Below are 21,509 nucleotides of genomic sequence, written 5' to 3'. Positions count from 1 at the left end.
GCTGCTACCGTAACTCGCCCGTCTTGCACAGTGAGCGTATCCACCTGCTGGATAATGGCATCAGTAATGCTGTGTGGCTTTCCAGACCGTGGATCATCGGCCAGCGACCAATCACATGCTCCTTCCCTGAATCGCTTGTGCCATGCCTTGACCCTTGCAACGGACATGCAGTGCTCTCCATACATTTATGCCATTCCTCGATGAATTTTCGTTCCCCTCACTCCTTCTGCTGTCAGGAAACGCTCTACACCCTTTTGGCCTTCTTTTGAAGCCTCCATCCATTTCACTGTTGGCAGCACGGCTGGGTGCAATGGATGATCAACGGTTGCGCGTGCTCGCTCTGTCGTCACGTGGTGTGCACCCATGTCCTCCCAGCGGCGAGTTTAGGACCGCAGCGCTCTTATCCGCACCTTCTTTCGCAGGCAGTTGCATTATGATCCTTTGAGCGGTTTTCATTTTATAACCTCCGGTTCATTTCTTTTTTGAATGGCCCTGATACCCTATATGCCTAGGCAAGTATTTGCTCATAGGCAGCTGTATGTAGCGGTTGGTCGAAGGTTGTAACAGATGTATAGGTACTCATTAACGAAACGAGTAAGCAAGGGAAATGTGGTGATAAGCATATACGGCATAAAATCATCTTGTAGGCTTCACCGAAATACTGTTACAGAAAGACACCGCCATCTAGGCTACTTTGCTCACTTTATTGAAGAATAAATAACTTGGTTTCTCATTCCACTGAAATATGTTTATACGTTCTCAGTAAATTGGGGCTGTTGTCGCAACTACCGATGACTAAATTGAATTACGGGAGACCCTATCATATCTGTCACGTACGGGACCAAGACATGGTCGGTACACAAAAAAGGTCGGATAATCTGAGGGAGAAATACAAAATTTCATTTAACGCTGTGGTGGTACAAAAAACTGTGCCATGTATGCGTGTGGCGTCTGGGCTTTTCAAACCGTCTGCTATACAGTCAGATGACCTCAATATTGGAGAGCAACGAGGTCAGCGTGGCGACATCCTCAGCCGTATTACTTGGATTTCATGACCTGTTCCTCAGTTGGTCTCAGGAGTCTGAGGGAACCGCGTTCCAGCCCACGATCCTTGGAGTGGTTGGCAGTTGAATCCGGGGCCTCCGTTAAAAGGCAGGCACGCTACACCATGGGGCTGGATGGTACATGTATACAGTAATACAAAATATACACTGGTTTGTAAATGCTGGATTTGCAGATCGGTATTGTACTTCTTTGGAAGATGTTTCATGAATGTCATTTGCCGAGCTCTTGTAAGCTCGGTCGGATACCGTGATGTTTACAGTCATAGCTTGGAGATTTTTTTTTACAGTTTGCTTTACGTCGCACCGACACAGACAGGTCTTATGGCGACGATGGGAGAGGAAAGGGCTTGGAGTGGGAAAGAAGCGGGCGTAGCCTTAATTAAGGTACATCCCCAGCATTTGCCTGGTGTGAAAGTGGGAAACCACGGAAAACCATCTTCAGGGCTGCCAATGGGGTTTGACTCCACTATCTCCCGGATGCAAACTCACAGCCGCGCGCTCCTAACCGCACGGCCAACTCGCCCGGTATAACTCGGAGAAGCAGCCAATCTGTCTGACTCCGTTCAGACCCTGTTCATGATCCTTCAGTGGCGACATGAGAAATGCACAGGCATGCAACTTTGTCGACTGCTCCCTCTGATCTTTTCATCTTTCTTGTACAGTAATCATCCCTTTTCCTCGAGCGACTATGTCTGGACTGAAGCCAATTCACTTGTTCCGGTCATGGTTGCTATTAGATTAGCAGCTTAGGTGAGGTACATATAACTTTCTCAGAGTTACTAAGGTGACAACGGAGGATTACTACAATCGAAACTTGTCTCATTTGTTCGTAATATCAACTCACAATCATTGACAAGTTTACGCAATGAAAACAATATTGCACATATGTACGTATGATTTAACGTCATTTGAACGAATCTGATGATGTTCAATTAAAATACAATTAATTTTCATCCCAGGCAAAAACTGGAATAGTACCTTAATTAAGGTTACGGGTGCCTCCTTCCTAATTCCAACCCTTTCTCATCATTGCGTTGCCGAAAACCTATGTGTAAGTGCGACGTAAAAAAAAAAAGAATTAAGGAATTAGCTATAGTTACAAGGCTCGAATATTAATGACTGGGTATTTGGGAATAAGATCATGCGATTTTAGACCACAAAGGGTTTGTATCTAGGGAAAGGAAGCTGTCCATACTGAGGGATTGTGGGTACAAATTTTGTCCATTACTGGGAAATAAAGTTCCTCATACATCACCTGAAACATATTAGACTTGAAAGTAAAGATGTGAACCTCATTGATCCAAAGGGCTTGCATGAAAATTGGAAACCATGTTACTGAAGATATTGCAATACAAAAAGGTGTGAGACAAGGTTGTATCCTCTCTCCAGTCCTTCTTTTTTTCATTTATCCTCAGAAGCTATTCTTTCGAATTGCCATTGATGAAGACGATAAAGAAACCGAGATCAACGGGAAGCAAATTAACACAGTCCGCCTTGCAGACGACACAGTGATACTTGCTCACTCTTTAGATGCTCTCCAATTCTTTCTAAACAGCATCGACGTAGTAAGCAAGGAGTTTGATCCTAAAATAAACATTCACAAAACAAAAAATCATAGCAAATAGAATATCATCAATGCTATTTTCGCCGTGGTTAGAAACACCATTTCAAGTACCTAGGATGTCGAATAATACAAGAATAGGATCCAGATGTAGAAATCAAAACCAGAATCGGTGCAAGAAGTATGCTTTTTGAAATTTTTAACATCTTGTGTGGAATCGTGAAAGCGAGTTAGTCGTCAGTGAACTGACTGCAGGACCTGAAAATGTGGATGTTTCGCGGAATGTTCAAGATCCCATTGAGACCACATCACCAGTGAAATAGACAGATTTTTTTTGTTAGTGGCTTTACGTCGCACCGACACAGTTGTTATACGTACTTTATTAGTAAATTAAGAATGGTATGCAAAATTGCAACTTGAAACGATACAAATAACAAAATATAAAATATTTAATAAGTTTACAATAACTTATTGCAGGGGTGGTAAACAGTAAAGAAAATACAGTATAACTAAAATGAAACAGAACCCAGTAAACAGAGTAATCTTTCTACCGTTAGTGCAGGTTTGGCTCGAAGTATCCTCCTTGAGCTTTCTGTACACATCTGAGCTTACGTAGTAGTGAATGTGTGGCGGTCACATTCGTTGCGTGCTCTGACGTGTCGGTAATTCTCCCCAATAAATGTCCCAGAGTTCCCACGTCGAGCGTTTATACATACGGTTTTGAAATGCGGTGCTTTTAGGAAACGTGTAATATTGGCAATGCATATGCAGAGGTTGATGCCTCAGACATTGTTTGTGTGTTCACTCTCTTCGCATGTCATCAGTATGAGGTATGAGCGATTTTGTATGTGACTTTACAAGTACTAATAAGAGTGAAAGATCCAGGGACTTCGGGGCCAGCGTTCAGGTCCTTCATGACCTATCCAGCGATTTGGATGTGCTCACACATCGATCGTATGGTCGCTAATATCCTATTCCAACATTTCCTGTCAGAATTCGTTTAAAGTTCCCAATATTAGACTGGTATGTCTCGTAAACCATTATAGTTTTAAGCTCAGTAAGTTGGGTTAAACGGATGTAGACTTCAGCAGGTAGCATGTCCTTAAAACTTATGGATATCTACTTTCTGTGTAGGTATCCGTGACTATAAAATATCTCGCGTGTACCGAATGAATGGCTGCGTGGTTTGGGTCACGTAGCCTTCAACTAGCATTATAGGTTCGAACCCCACTGTTGGCAGCCCTGAAGATGGTTTTCCATGGTTTCCCATGTTCTCGCCAGTCAGATGCGGGGGGTTGTACCTTAATTAAGGCCACGCTCGCTTCCTTCCCGCTGTTAGCCTTTTCCTCTCCTTTCTTTGCCATAAAACCTGTCTGTGCCAGTGTGACGTAAAGCAAAAAATGGTTAATTGTAAAATATCTCGCCATGCTCGACTTTTGTTACAACATAGATGTTAGTGTCTTCTTGGCTAATTGTGTGTTTGGATGTATGCTTCCACGTCCTAGGATATTGATGTGATTTTGGATTTATGTCGTACGAAACGAAACAAGCTGCGGAAGAACTTGTTTCGCGAAGACCTTTCTCCGTTTTTTGGAAGTAACAGGAGTAAAATTGTTTACTTTTGAGGAAGTGGAGAACTCTGTCTCGTTTTACCAAAATGATACCACGTCTTATTGTTTCTAGATATTGTGTTATTGTGTAATGTTATAATTGGTATGTGGTCTTTATCGTTGAATGTGCGTGGTTCTCTGTTGTTGCAGGATCTGGAGAAGCACACGAGTTCCAGGCGGAGACCAGGATGCTGTTGGATATTGTGGCCAAATCGCTTTACTCGGAGAAGGAGGTAAGAACCTTCCTACGCGCCATAGACTATCTGACCAAAGGTATCCGGACACTCCTTACATGTAAATTATAACCTACATGTTCCCTCCTCTTCCGGGAGGGGAATGAAAACATTTGCTCCCTTGCTCGCTCGATATTGTCCATTAGTACGAAACACCTGTCGAATGGGTGGAGTTGCCACATCAGTAAGCAGTCAGTCAGGGTCATTTCGGCCCTTCTCAGTTTTCCGAAGTCGACTATCTGGGCCGTGATTGTGAAGTGGAAAGGGGAAAAAATAACTGCAACACAACCACGGTCGGTTAGGGCACGTGTGTTGACCAGGAGAGACCGTCGAGCATTGGAGAAGGTGGTACGGGAAATTCGCATACCATCATGTGATACTGTCACCCGTGGATTACACAGTACCACTACAGTTGTGCAGCTAGCACCATAACTGTGTGCCTGGAGGTAGGGCTGGGTTTTCTGGGGTCAGGCACCCTCCCATAAAGCTGCACATTTCACCGGTGAAGGCTAAGCGCCGCGCTCGGTGGTGTAAAGAGGACCACTGCTGATCCGTGGTCGGTTGGAGACAAATGATTTGAAGTGATGAATCACGCTATATCATGTGACAGTCAGACGGAAGGGTGTGGGTGTAGTGCATGCCAGGTGAACAGTATATGCCGGCTTGTTCACGCATGCACAGAAATGGTGTCCCGACGTAAATAGTTAACACTGCCCCACTCTACTGTTGAAAAGGAGTGGAGGGAGTGAAGGGGGTAGTGGTGAAGGCCACTCCAGTACCGAAAAGGAGGGGAAGGGAGTAAACGGGTAGTACTGAAGGCACAGTGTGCAGCTAGCACCATAACTGTGTGCCTGGAGGTAGGGCTGGTTTATGTGGGGTCAGGCACCCTCCCATACATCCGCTACTGTTCCCATTTCAGTCACAACAGTCTTGTAGCGGGCTGTCTATCTGCAGCAATGCTTTATGCGAGGAAATGGTTTGGGGGGACTCCATGCTTTTGTTTATGTCGGGACACCATTTATGTGTATGCTTGCACGGTGCCCACCGTTATATTTGGTGGAGATGAAGTGACAGTGTGGAGGGATTATGTCTTCTGGTAATACTGTAGAGCACGTTAACGGTGGAAGGATATGTGGATATTTTGACGAGCTGCTTGTTGTAATCTTCAACCCAGAACCTAGACCTCAGTCCTATCAAACACCTCTGGGATGAACTAGAGCGACGATTCTGCTCCAAACTCCAACGTCCCACATTACTGACTACGCTCGCTACAGCGTTCCAGGAATAATGGTCTGCCCTTCCTAAAGAGATGTTTCGACACCGGGTAGACAGTCTTCCCCGCAGAGTTTGAGCAGTAATAAAGACCAAGGGTGCTGTAAAAAGATCCAGTGGCTGGCTCACCGCGTGTTTGTGTTCGCCACTGGGCAGTATATCCGAAGAACACTTAAGAGGACAGTTTCGCGCGGGTGTCCGGATACTGTTGATCACGTAATGTATGTTCGGAGTCACGGTGGACACTTTCTTGTGCTTTCCAAATTGCTATTTCCTAGATGATGACGCTATTATTTATTTATTTATTTATTTATTTATTTATTTATTTATACATTTTATGGCCTACATTGAACCACTCTAATTATACAAAGGATTTCTTGATTTCCTATCAGCCCAATGTTTTCTTCATTCTGAAAGATGCTGCCTTCCTTTGTTCTGTATAATAATAATAATAATTATTATTATTATTATTATTATTTGTAAGTAATATGAGATCATTCCTTAAAAGCGGGCATGTGTACAGCAACATTTCGCGATCTCAAATTGAATGGCGGTACATTATATGGAAGCAGTGCCAGCGGATAACATTTTAACTCTTGAATATACGCCTGTGAATCTACAAATTGAACTGCACGTTCACTATTAAATACCAGTGAATTGCTGGTTCGATTTTTTTACTAGACAGCCGTCATTTCAAAGACATTTTTTGTAAATATAGCGCCCAATATGCTTCAGAGATATGCATCGTACAACTTCAAGCAACACGGATGTGGATTAAACAGACATTGAAGAGCGTTTGAAGACAGCCTGCTACATTGGATCTCACAGGATGTGCTAATCTGGTATTTTTCCCGTTTTCCGCCATCAGGTCATAGTAAGTGGCTTGTGTTCACTTAGGAATCCCGTATCGCTCATCGTCACACGTTCACGGTGTTCTGTGACTGGAGATATGGTATATTCAGCGACATTCTGCTGTGCATTGCATGTGTCTAGGCATCAGAGAGGCTGAATGGCGTGCATTTTGTGCAGCCACCTGCTAGTTTTAACAGTACAGTGGACGATGAAATTGAACCTTACAAGAACTCGTTAAAGTAAACCTCTTTCTGTGTACCTAAAATGCCTCCAAACTGAACATTTCAATTCTGTATCATGTCAACTTACACATAAGATGTACAAACGATACGTTTCCAATAGGGTATCTGTCCCTAATTTCGCACTGTAACATTTTTGAAGACCGGGCGAGTTGGCTGTGCGCGTAGAGGCGCGCGGCTGTGAGCTTGCATCCGGGAGATAGTAGGTTCGAATCCCACTATCGGCAGCCCTGAAAATGGTTTTCCGTGGTTTCCCATTTTCACACCAGGCAAATGTTGGGGCTGTACCTTAATTAAGGCCACGGCCGCTTCCTTCCAACTCCTAGGCCTTTCCTATCCCATCGTCGCCATAAGACCTATCTGTGTCGGTGCGACGTAAAGCCCCTAGCAAAAAAAAAAAAAAAAAAAAAAAAAAACATTTTTGAAGCTACCTTTGTATATAGTGATAATTCATGTGTCAACTTGAACAGGGGGATGACAAAATACACGTGTGATTGTAACGAATGGCTTACTTTCAAATTAGCTAAGTGATAGTAAATCTCGTGCAATATCCCGTACTTGAATTGCAGTGCAAGTTTCACGATTTATACAAGTGTTTGAGGAAGGTGAGCCAAGACTGTGCAGCCCATAATGTTTATTCGCTAATGGAGCTCGGCCGTTGTAATCTCGGTAACAAATGTGTATGAAGCTAGATGGATGACCGCTGTCCGAGCCATCATCGGGGGCCATCTAGCGGGATGTATTAGTGGCGTCACCTCTGGGAGCAGCCGCTATTAAAGTGATAGATTGGGGAGGGGGAGGGGAAGGGGAACGCCAGAGTTCGATCGATACGTGCACCACGGCAATGCGGCCACTCCACAGCCTCCGTCCATGCCTGGTCGAGTAGTCTTAACATGACCACCACACCAATTTTCTACCTGTTGCATTATGTTCCATTAGTATGAAATAACTTCTGCTTTCAATTCTGTGTGCCTGTCCGCAGCGTCTTGTAGTTGGACCAAATTCACTTGTAGAAACTTCGTCCACACACATTAATTCATGAGAACTTCGTCTGGTAAGACATGTATACACACAGTTCACTTGTGAGAGCTTTGTCTGCTGAGAGATGTGCCACACCAATTATTTGTTGGAGCTTCATCTGAAGACATTTGTCCACACGGTTAATTTGGTAGATTTTTGTCTGCTGAGAGATCTGTCCGCACACATAATTTGTTGGAGCTTCGTCTCTTGAGACATGATTCATTTGTTAGAACTTCGTATGCTGAGAGATTTGTCCACAAGGCTCATTTGTAAGGACATTATATGGTAGGAGATATGTCCACGCAGCTCATTTATACGAACTTTGGTAAAAGATGTGTCCAGGCAGCTCATTCATACGAACTCTCTCTGGTCGAAATCGAAATCACTTTATTTCCAAATGAGATGTTTACCGGTGGCAAATGGTACACTAAAATACATTATTATCAAGCACTAAATTTTAAATTAACAAGAGAAGAAGACATTTTCCTAGAATACAATATTATACCATTTACATTCAAAATTTCTTCTATTAAGCACCTAGCTCATCCTTAATAAATTTATATTGTTTACAAAATTCTACTTATAATATATTCTGTACTTACAAACATAGTCAACCCATATACAGTATGTGGAATCACTTCAAATACTACTATACAACTGCTATAATATTAAAATTTACATTGCATTTATTTATTTATTTATTTATTTATTTATTTATTTATTTATTTATTTATTTATTTATTTATTTATTTATTTATTTATTTATTTTGGAACGTAACTAGCATAACGACCTGCTGCGTATAAGGGGTATTTCTACACATATCATTTATACAAACTATCTGGTAAGAGATATGTCTACACATTTCATTTATACCAACTTTTCTGGTAAGAGATATGTCTACATAGCTCATTTATGCGAATTTTGTCTGGTAAGAGATATGTGTACACATGTCATTTATACGAACGTCTGGTAAGAGATATGTCTACACAGCTCATTTATGCGAACTTTGTCTAGTAAGGGATGTGTCCACGCAGTTTATTTATACGAACTATGTCTGGTAAGAGATGGGTCCACACAATTGGTTTGTAGCAGCTTCGTCTGGTAAGAGATGCGTCCACACAATTGGTTTGTAGCAGCTTCGTCTGGTAAGAGATGCGTCCACATAATTCATTTGTAATAACTTAGTCTGGCATGAGGTAAGTCCACATAGTTCATTTGTGAGAAATTTGTCTGGCATGGGATGTGCCCACACAGTTCATTTGTAAGAACTTATAATGGCAAAATATATGTCCACGCAGTTCACACATTGGATTTGTGAAATGAAGAATAAAATCCGTGGGGTTTGTATTCTACGTGAAACTGGAGGTCCCGTGGCCATCACCATTTTATCAACAGTCACAACTACAGTAGCTTTATTTCGCTTAATTTCAGCTCGTAATACCTGTTCAAAGTACCATGTGAAGTAGGCGTAATGTAGTCATAATAGTTCGAGAATTCGCCCCCCGGAAACGTATGCATAGATAAATATCTGATCGGATAGAGTCCATACTTGTTATTGTCATCTACACTTATTTTAATTTATCACCTTTACAGAAATAATTCTAGTTTATATGAAAATGTTATCTGGCGTATTTCGATGACTTAATGGGAGAAAATCTTTAGAATGTTAAAAGTGAAGATTAATTTGTCATATAAACTCCAAAATTTGTTAAGAAGGAAGCCGTAATTTCCATTGTCAGCTCAGTTAAATGTAACAATGATTGATTGTAAGCTGGAGCAGAGATAAAGCAGGACTTCACTAAGATAAGTTCCAAATTTCAAATTCCTAGGTGTTTGTTAAAGAAATAAACATTTACAAGTATTGAATGTGACTTGACAGAATCTGATGATGTTCTTTTAAGAACGAAACATGTAATTAATTTAAGAATGTTGATTTATATTCCTTGTTTAATAGTGTTTTTTTACAGTCCTGTTATAGTGTAATATTTATTTTGAACTTGTGTGTTCGACAGGCTGAAAGGCTTTTAATTTACATTGAAGTCCAAAATGCTCAAATACACGGATAATGTGAACTTTTTAAATGACCTTATTTTACTAAAACAGTTCGGAAATTACCTACACCGTCATATATACCGCGAAGAATGTCCTTGACTGTTACGGAGAACTGCCTTGTATCTCAGTTTAGTGCTGCGGAGCGGAGCAGTTGTGTCATCACCCGGTTGTACCGAGTGAACGTACTGTAACGGCATGTTTAAACCGATATTGTTATGACAACGTAAAGGCATTTCACTTGTCTATTCAATACCCTTTTGTCACAACATAATTGTTTTGCTGAATGCAGCAATGTTGTTTTCTGGTGGAGAAGCCGACCTGCTCATTTAATCCTTGATATAATCCCACAAATTTTATACGCCACCACCCGTTGCGTAAATGCGGCCACAAAATTTGCATTTTGCTGATTTTTATCATCAGTAATTTCAAAGAACTGCCGTGCATCAGACGGTTTTCGTGGCATTTGTGGTACAAACTTCTGTAAACATTTATTTAAATTCCTTTAAATATTCTAAAAACATGAATACCATCTAAAAATGGGATTAAATATCAAACTAATATCACAACTATAGTCTAATAAACATTGCATTATCTACTACACACAACAAGGGGAGGAAATAAAGACACAATTATGACAAACACAGTACTTCTTACCAGGGAAGGCCACGACGTTTCGATGACGATTATCTTAAAACTTTGTACACTTTTAGTAGTGCATTATGACAACATAATTTGCAAGTAGTAGGGCGTACTACTGAGGCGGTCTCGAGAAAATCGCAAGAGAAGTTTTCGCGTCGAATATGTACCGGTGCATTGCGATCATGAGCACGGGATGGTGGCGGTCGAGTGGTTAGCTTTCAAGCTTCTTCTGGATCGAGGCCCGCTCATCTTTATTTTCAACACGGGTCATATTCTTTCATATATATTACAATTCAAAGGTAATATAATGAAAAAATACGCGTATTTGCATGAACTTTTATTGAATTTCCAATGCTATTTGTCTCTTTACTAACTTTTATCATATCAAAAATATATTATTTATAATTATCGACAAATAAAATGACCAATGACCGAAAATGTATGTCTGTCGCGATTTGCAAAATCCCTCATAACTGAAAGTGAAATCGGGTAAGGTACCCGGAACTGTTTTACACCTGGACGCGTTTACCTGATGACCGGGACTCGATCCAGTGATCCAGCGATTATGGAGCTTGAACGCTAACCACTCGAGCGCCACAATCTCGTGCTCATGATTGCAACGCAGCGGTACATATTCGACGCGAAAACTTCTTGCGATTTTCTCGAAAACGCGTAAGTAGTACGCCTTACTATTTTCACATTATGTTGTCCTGATGGACTACTAAAAGTGTTCAGAGTTTGAAAATAATCCGTGATCCGAACGTCGTGGCCTCCCCTTGTTAAACATGTGTCGTGCGCTACTCTGTGCTCTGGTCCTGCGCGAGTAGTTGTAGTTGTAAGCGGAGGGGATCATCTACCGCTACAACCGGATTATTCAGCGGTATTACTTGCTCCGCTCCCAGCTCTACGTCAGTTCAGCTCAGAGCTGCCCAGGGTTGGCACTTTCAGGTACTATGTCGGGCCCAGGACACGTCTGCCAGTGCAGCTGGATTGGAAGGTGAACGTCATCGGACTGGTGAGGGTTTCGTGATCTCTGGTTGTCGCGTCGTGCGGTTAGCGTTCTTTCTTACGAGATATTGTCCCACAATTTGAACGGAGAAGCGTGAGAGGGACTGATGTAAGACAATGTTTTCCGGCGCCTTTGAATGTCTGGGAGACTATGTTTTTCAGGAATCGTCCATTTCAAAAATTAAAGAAATTTCTCCACTGTTATAGAAATATTTTTGAGAAATGAATAGAAATCTTACAAGAATCATATGTATCGCTCTGACTCTTGTTCTTTTCTGACCCCAACGGTATTAGGTTTGTGAATCCTAGCAAGTCTTCCATTTTCACGCCCTTCGTGGCCCTTGACTTTCTTTGGCCGATATATTCATTTTTCGAAGTGTCGGATCCCTTCCAAATTTTCTCTCTGATTAGTGTTACAGAGGATAGTTACGTAGTTGTACTTCCTCGTAAAACAATAATCACCACCATCTAATCATCTGAGGTCAAAAGGGCTAAGTAACAGTTTGGAACTTGTCGGAACGCACCGGTACACCGACGCGAAAATTTCTCTTGCAATTTTCTCGAAAACGCCTATAGTTCTTTCCATGTTAAGAAAACAGTATTGCTCTTATGATAACAGGGTTGCCATATCGAACGGCATCACTGGAAAACGGCGGCACATACATTCGTGAAATTCAGTATTGAAGTTCAAGATAAAAAGCGGAAGACCGGGCGAGTTGGCCGTGCGGTTAGGAGCGCGTGGCTGTGAGCTTGCACCCGGGAGATAGTGGGTTCGAATCCCACTGTCGGCAGTCCTGAAGATGGTTTTCCGTGGTTTCCCATTTTCACACCACGCAAATACTGGGGCTGTACCTTAATTAAGGCCACGGACGCTTCCTTCCAACTCGTAGGCGTTTCCTATCCCATCGTTGCCATAAGACCTATTTGTGTAGGTGGGACGTAGGTTCAGAAGAGAGCCTAACTACTTGAAATGAGGAGCAAATATGTGCTTACTAACTTTTATTGAATTAATGTAATGCAAAAATTTATTTTTATAAAATCATTCATCAAAAAATGTAATTAAAATAATTATTTAATGTTTCAAACACAGTCACATTGCATGACGTTAGTTTTATTAGTTACAATTATCGAAGAACTTTCTTCGGAGAAAAGTATTGCCATGTATTGCCATCTCGTGACACCCTTAAGTTATGGAATAATCACGATGCTGAAACGTGCATCACCCAAACAGCTGTTCAGAAAGAACCAACAACAATTCGATCCCAGAGGATCTTACGTTACGTTGTTCTGAAGGAACAAAACTGCAAAATGCAGGAAACACTTATTCATCATGTATTTAGAAGAAATGCCACTATAAAAAAAAGCGGAAGAAAGTATGCTGAAAATTATTTTTATGAATTAAAGCGGACGGGGTGTTTACATGGGCTAATTTTGGTTTGTATTGAACCCTTTAACTTACCATTCCATCGTTGGTCGACCACAGCTGCTGCAGTAGAACAATATCGAACTCTTAAATCTTGGGGTCGTAGCGTGAATATTTCGGTCACGATCTTAACCAATCTATGGGGTTCAGAAGAGAGCCTAACTACTTGAAATGAGGAGCAAATATGTGCTTACTAACTTTTATTGAATTAATGTAATGCAAAAATTTATTTTTATAAAATCATTCATCAAAAAATGTAATTAAAATAATTATTTAATGTTTCAAACACAGTCACATTGCATGACGTTAGTTTTATTAGTTACAATTATCGAAGAACTTTCTTCGGAGAAAAGTAGAAATATCACAAATCATGGACAAGGAAACTAGAAAAATTAAAAGAAAACCTGAAAATCGGGCACCTATTGATCCAAATGATAACTGAGAATTAATCCACACGATCCGTGGAAAATCTGACCTTCAACAAGTAGAATTCCAGATTTTCTTTTAATTAAGGTTATCCACCAGTCAAATACCCTGTCGGATATGGCAGCACCCGCCGAATGGACCCTTAATCGAACCAAATTGACTATCAGTTGCTTTGGATAGGTTGTGAGATACTACTGGAAATCATGTTCACTACAAGTTAACAGCAGCAGTCATAATTAAAAATAAAATTCCACCATGTATTGCCATCTCGTGACACCCTTAAGTTATGGAATAATCACGATGCTGAAACGTGCATCACCCAAACAGCTGTTCAGAAAGAACCAACAACAATTCGATCCCAGAGGATCTTACGTTACGTTGTTCTGAAGGAACAAAACTGCAAAATGCAGGAAACACTTATTCATCATGTATTTAGAAGAAATGCCAAAACACTGAAGTTAAAGAAAAAGTGGCGAATCACTTGAAATATATTCTTATGAAACCAACTTTCAGATTATAAACGGTTACGTTAAGTTTAATAAAATTACAAGTCCACATGGCAAAATAAATAAAAAATCTAGGGAATTCTTTCCTTTACAAGTCCGACTACCATTACAGATCCATCTACTTATTGTTTGTCCCAACAAACTAACTACAAAGTTATTGATCGACCACAATCAACTATCATAAAAATGAAAGAACGAAAAATTGAAAATAAAATATATTCCCAGCTGACGAATCGAAACCGCATTCGTAACTCAAGTCTCACATAAAGAAGCTAAGTGTCAACACGCACACTAACAAAGCAATCGGACGTCTGAACAGCAAAACAATTAAGTCCGTATATAACATACAATACTGAAGTTAAAGAACTCAAACGCGCATGGCAGACAGCAGTAAATACTCAATCACCGTTAGCTCAGTATTCAATCTTGGACAACCCTCACGTTCATGCCACTAGTGGTTGCATAATATTATGTAAACACCTTCCAGCTGGTGAGAGCTGTGCCAAAACATGGCCTCAATATTACTTCGCTAACACTCTTCGCATTGCATACACTACTGTAGACACTACCATCGTTCAAGTCACTTCGCAAAACACCTAACCTAAGACTTGAATATATACAGACGACACCCTAAACCTATCGTCGGGCCTACCTAGTGTCTACACACCCTAACACTAGCATCTATGTACACACACACACCCCTTCCTAAATCTATCATCGAGCGTAAACTGGGACGTCTCATCGTCAGCATACTCCTATGATAACATGTGACGTCCTAAATCTATCGTCGAGCGGAAACTGGGATGTCTATGCATCCTCTAGAACGTCAGGCGAAAATCGTAACTTCAAACACATTCTTTGATATTTAGCTGGAAACCTTGTCGAAACTATAGCACACAATGAAACGAATCTTGCCACTGAATGAACGCATGTTCAAAAAATGCAGCTAAGTCCCTAGCGTGTCAATAAAACGTGAAACTGAAACTAAATAACGCGTGGCAAACAATCCACAACTCGAACACGATCTTGACATACGCATTGAAGTTTGGAAAAATTATAATGAATTTCAGCACACGTCTAACATTACGTGAATATCGCCAAAACAGTAATCATCACCATCGCAAAATTCCACACTATAATTCTAGGGCGAGGCCCAACATTGTCTACCATTCACTATTCCAAACATTCACATCCATAAACTATCCAGTGAAGCGAAAATCAATGAGTCTACACAGCCAAACTATCGCATTAATAACGTCCAATATCTCATCCCACAACGTTTCCGATTTAATGATAAATTATCGTCTCGTAATTTATGAAATTTACTGAGTGGAAATTTGTTAATACAGTCAAATAACACCAACCGTGTATTCAGAATGCTCTTCTACCCTTGAGGTCGCATACTATAATATTCATTATGCTGACACTACATAAATCGTCACTTGGACTTATCTGCCAAGAGCTACAATTTACAGAAATTGTTTTTCACTGGGAGATCTTAACTTGAAATCATAATGTGCGTCACAAAACACTCATTTCGAACCAACCTTCACCCGGTCAGCTGTTCCGGATTGTTAGCGGAATCTCACTACAGCTTACCTCAGAAATATCACATTTAATATACAGCCTGTCTCAAAAATTCTTCGCCATCAACAAATATAGCCTGTCTCAAAAATTCATCTTCATCGCCTATTACGGCGGCATCACACATGAAATACAGGCTTCCTATGCCTTCAACATCTACACAACTATTATCTCAACATATCATTCCGGCAAAATCCATTTCTTCCTGTTTCAAACTTTTTCAAACATCAATACTCCCGTGACGAACAAATGTATAATGATCTCTTCATTTATTTTTACTACAACTTTCGGACCTCAAGAATACAATAACACACCGTGATTTCCTATATCACCGACAACACAGTGTCACAATAATTACCTTCCCACAAATAAATAGAACTTTATCAGACTCCACTGGATTTCGAGATGAACGCAAGTTTTACTCAACATATCTGTTAAATACATTCTTAACATAGAAAAATGTTATCCTGTTGTAAATATTATTATTATTATTATTATTTCGACAAATTTTTCTGAACTCATACGATATTCGAAATTAAGGCATCCACCACGACTACATGATCATTGTCACTTTTCTACTTTTACTCAGTTTGAACACTATCTCAAAGAATGTTAACACATTATTTAAATTTCGCATTTTTACAGTTTCTCGACGTGAATTTTACTGCCCTGAAGAGTTCACACGACGACCAGAAATGTAACACATTTGCCTGATCATTATTAAATATTAATTTGACACACACACTGAAAATTTTATTTAGATAAACAAATTCTAAACTACAACATTGATACAAAATATAGACACAGACCTGTTATAGTAGTCATCCTGAAGATTCCGGCCACATTTAGCCAGCTGCCCTCGTGCTTAGCCGTTCATGGCTACATTAGACACCATCTTCTTATATATATTATCTCAACATATCATTCCGGCACAATCCATTTCTTCCTGTTTCAAAATTTTTCAAACCTCAATACTCCCGTGACGAACAAATGTATAATGATCTCTTCAATTATTTTTACTACAACTTTCGGAACTCAAGAATATATATATAACTTAAAATACACAGATTTTACGCTCGTTATCGGTTAACACCGCAAATGACACACTTTCTTCGCGTTTTAACATGCGACGAGCACCCTTCTCAAATGGCGACTGGCACTGTTTTCCCAGGACCCTGCTTTTGTTCATCCTACTGCTGGCCAGGTGTTTCAAATAGATAACAAAAATCAGACCTCACTGGCTAGCCTCCAGACTCCCTTTGACAATATCAAACACACACAATTGTAATACAGAGAGAAACTCATCTGCGCATTTTAAACAGATATCCAAGACTTCACAGTTTTCATCGGCGGAAGCTCAGGAAAATTTCTATCACCTTCCATTTAATATTCTACTTGAACCATTGACACGAATATATAACTAGTGATTTTGAGAACAAAACCCCGCACTTTCTTGCAGACGAGCGACGTGGGTTTCACCATCCAGGCCATCAGATAGAATGAAAAAAAGTAGGTGGAGGGGATTTCTTATATACCCTCTGAGTTGACGCCGTCCTCACCATGAAGCTCGATAGTGAAATCTGCAATTCCTGCATAAATTCGGGCAGACTCATAATTCATTATGGTGTTAATTTTATATTTTCCCCATACTTACAACGGGCGTAATGAATTTATTTCTGACATGTAGTTTCGCGGTCTTTCTTCAGCAATCGGCCTCGACACGTGTCGCAAATCCGCGAGTAGGCCGCTAACTTTCCTTCAGGCTTAACTGCATTTATATTTATCCTGGGGATTCTATCTTCACGTAAGGTTTATTAATAATTTAGATTCTTTATTCCTGGATTTACCATGTCGCCAAAGTCTCTCGTTATGAAGGATTTTCTGAAATTGATAAATTATTCGGTACTCGAGGTCAACCGAAGTATCCCGGCATTTCACGAGAGGGCGACTAGCTTGGCTCGGTGAGTGCGTTCCCACGAGAGAGCGGGGCTCTTGAAATAAAAACATGGCTACTCTCAAAAAAGTTGTTTGTAGCTGAAATAATTATTTGGAATTATTTTTCATCGTAGAATTATGGGTTCAATATAGAATCAGAGGTAAACTACGGCATATAAAAATAACCCTCAGCATTGAAGTGTAAGGCATATTGGGGGAAAAATAGAAAAAGTATATTTTTATGGGCTCGCGGGGCGAGGGATGCATTTAATTGCATTTAATACATTTTCCCAGGCAACGTGTACTATCACGCAGTCGTATCGCTCACAAAAACAATAGTAAAATTTAAATGCGGTCGTAAAAGAAATGGTAAAATTAAATGCGCTTAAGAAAGAACAGCTAAATAACAAAACCAACCACAAATAAAACACACGGCAATTTTTTAATAAGTACAAGTTATGCCACGACGTATCGCTGCACACCACAATACCAAAAGCTTCAGTAAGAACTTCTGTAGAGCAGGAAAATAATAGAACACACAAATACTATGCAATATACAACCAAGTCTTACTCAACACAAGACAAGTACGCACTGATTTAAAGCCTAAAAACAAATAAATACTGCAGATGACTTCACTACAGAAGTGAGCTGCCGGCGGTTCGTAGAGTGAAGTACTACACGTGACTTGTACAAGAACAACACGAAAGGAAAATGAAGGAAGGCAACAAAGCGATGGCTGTTCCTGCCATTGTGCTTCCTCCCTGCGAATATGTTTATGTAAAAGAAAATGTTATGTAGTTATTTTAATAACTCACGGGCAAAAATGCCCCGTTCTTTTTATCAGTGTTTCATAATACATTGCAATGTACAGTATATTATCCCTTAACCGCGAGGAATTATGAGTGTCTCAGAGGTAGTGTGTTCATTCCTTGTAGGTCCATAAGAGCAATACTGTTTTCTTTATTTTTTTTTGCTAGGGGCTTTACGTCGCACCGACTCAGATAGGTCTTATGGCGACGATGGGATAGGAAAGGCCTAGGAGTTGGAAGGAAGCGGCCGTGGCCTTAAGGTACAGCCCCAGCATTTGCCTGGTGTGAAAATGGGAAACCACGGAAAACCATCTTCAGGGCTGCCGATAGTGGGATTCGAACCTACTATCTCCCGGATGCAAGCTCACAGCCGCGCGCCTCTACGCGCACGGCCAACTCGCCCGGTAATACTGTTTTCTTAACGTGGAGTAAGCTATAAGTAGTACGCCTTACTTGGACATTATGTTGTCGAATGAAAGGCAAATTTAAATCATGAGTAAAATGAATGAATGTCTATTTTTATATAAATTGGCATAATTTGATCTTAATGTAATAGAGTCACCATTAGTTCTCAGTTACAATTTGCTACATGAAAATGTTGTAGATTACACTAGCCTGCAAAATAAAACTTTTTTTGTGCGGTAAAAATGAAACTAGGTGGATTTTATGAATTTCTTAACGCAGAATTCGAGAAAAAAAAGAATTAGCTTTGGCGAATCACGTCTGGTTTGGTGGCAATTTTACAAAATATCATTTTGTTCGTACGTAAAATTGTTGATACTTAGTATTGATTAAATTTGATGTATTAATGTAAATTTCAGCTCGCAAAACGTAATCATATTTTGCATGCATTGAATACACATAAATGCTGCTTTGTAAGCAAGTAGATAGTATGCATTATATTTTTAATGCATATTGAAATTCGTGAAACTGAAGCATAAAGCGCCTATTTAGTTTCGACTGTACAATTGCTTTTAAATTAGTATAACCGTACCTTGAATAAAAATTACATGGTTAAACATACATAGTTTTGTTACTTACATTATGTGCGGGTTAGATTCACACCTCCGTCTTTTCCCGTTTTCCGTGGAATTTCCGGGTTGTTGAAGTACTTGAATGATCTCTAGAAGGGTCGTCTCGTGCAATCGACCAACAGTAATCGGCCATTATATTCACATCCCAACGTCCCTGATAGCGTCGTTCTGCATCTTTTACCGAGCTCGATAGCTGCAGTCGCTTAATTGCGGCCAGTGTCCAGTATTCGGGAGATAGTAGGTTCGAACCCCACTATCGGCAGCCCTGAAAATGGTTTTCCGTGATTTCCCATTTTCACACCAGGCAAATGCTGGGGCTGTACCTTAATTAAGGCCACTGCCGATTCCTTCCCACTCCTAGCCATTTCCTGTCCCATCGTCGCCATAAGACCTATCTGAGTTGGTGCGACGTAAAGCAACTAGCAAAAATCTGCATCTTTGAGATCCTGGTGAAACCTTTCACCTTGTTCTTCACTGACAGCTCCTAAATTTAGAGGGAAATAATCCATATGCGAAGCTAAGAAATGAAGCTTAAGGCTCATATTACAACCGAGTTCCTTAAACTTTACCAACCTTTTCCGTACAATTTCTTTGTATTGAGGGTCCTTAATGTTGCCAAGGAATTTAGTCACTACATCTTCGAATGCGTTCCATGCCTATTTCTCAATTTTGGTCATCGTGTCTGTGAAAATTTTATCCTTCATCTGTTTACGAATCTGTGGTCCATCAAATACGCCTTCTTTGATTTTTGCATCTAATAACGAGGGAAATTTAGTGGATAAATATTGGAAGCATAGGCTACTTTTACCTAATGCCTCGACATACAGTTTCATCAATCCAAATTTGATGTGCAAGGGTGGAAGTAGAATTTTTTCACGGTCAATAAGACTTACATTCAAGACATTTTTGGATTCTGGTTGTAGTTGTTTCCTTTCTGTCCAATTCACTGTATCCCAATGTTTATCCCGTGCCCTGCTATCCCATTCGCATAGGAAACAGGAAAATTTTGTATAGCCTTTTTGTTGTCCCAGAAACAATCCAATTATCTTCAAATCATCGCAAATTTGCCATCCATGCACATGATATTTAATTTTTTCAAGCACCAACTTTAAGGTCTCGTATGTTTCAGACATTTTTGTGGATTGTGCAAGTGGACGGATGGCAGAACATTTGTATTATGAAGCAAAACAGCCTTTAAACTTATTTTGGAATAGTCAATAAAAACACGCCAGTTACTAGGATCATATTCTTTCTCTCCCAATCGACGTAGAAGATTTGAAACATCCGTACGAAATACATCTTCTTGAGTATAATACTTTCAGACTGTTATCTAATGAAATTTCGCCAATAAACATTTCGTCCTATTTACGTCCAGGGACTAAATGGTAAAACGTTAAATGGCAAGTGGTAAAACGTTCATTTTATTTCATGTTCTGGGATGTATGGTCCAAAACCTTTTCTATAAAAGTTTTTCGCCCAGTTTAATTAAGCCTCAACGTTTCCATGAATTCCATGTGTAATATATTTATTTATTTCATTTGAATCACGAGACGAAAATGCGCTTGAAGAGTCTTGGTGCTCGCCGTCCTGATCTGAACATCATCCAAGAACAAAAACAATGCAGTTCTAAGCGAGGTTATATTTGCAGTTTCAATTGGACGTTGTATAATTTTGCCGCGCAGAAGGAAAGGAGAGGTGATGATATCTACAGTGAAATAAACCGAAGTAAGCTAAGTTCGAATATTTAAAAACAATAACTAATATTTTTGTTTTGACAAGGCATGATGGTTCTTCACAATATGACAGGTATTATAGTAGATAGATATACTGTCAGTGCATGGTGGACGTGTAGTAGTACCACGGAAATGTCATCTTTTAAACAATAGTGTGCCAGTTGACCGTGCACTCTATGGATTTAAGCTTGTATGTAAATACTCTGGATATCGGGCTAAATTTATTATTGTAGTGTGTTTGAATCTGAAAGAAACTTGGGAGACTACTTTCATTCAAAATGTTTTTTTTTCTCTTTTTCGCTAGTTTGCAGATCACAAAATGCAAAATTTCGTGAGCTGGGTGCCCGTGTAAATCGAGTGAAACATTTACCGATAGTGCGAATTTCTTACAGACAAAACTTATTTTGAAACTTCGATGCACGCGTGCAGAAGTGAATGTAGACATTTAATCATGCTTCTGTGATTACATTTCTTGTCAAGCATTGTTACCATGTATCATTAGAATGA

The 21,509-nt window shown here is 40.0% G+C and overlaps 1 protein-coding gene across 1 annotated transcript in view; it reads left to right on the top strand.

The window, feature by feature from the left end:
- Nucleotides 1-21,509, top strand: part of Trap1 (TNF receptor associated protein 1) — a 550,461-nt gene that overhangs the window by 137,037 nt on the left and 391,915 nt on the right. Inside the window, exon 3 of the mRNA XM_067144122.2 lies at nucleotides 4,386-4,468. Coding sequence (XP_067000223.1) covers nucleotides 4,386-4,468 — 83 coding nt within the window. The remainder of the gene's footprint in view (nucleotides 1-4,385; nucleotides 4,469-21,509) is intronic.

The sequence above is a fragment of the Anabrus simplex genome, chromosome 3, assembly GCF_040414725.1.
Source record: "Anabrus simplex isolate iqAnaSimp1 chromosome 3, ASM4041472v1, whole genome shotgun sequence".
Classification (NCBI taxonomy): domain Eukaryota; kingdom Metazoa; phylum Arthropoda; class Insecta; order Orthoptera; family Tettigoniidae; genus Anabrus; species Anabrus simplex.
This window is presented reverse-complemented; position numbering and strand designations above follow the sequence as displayed.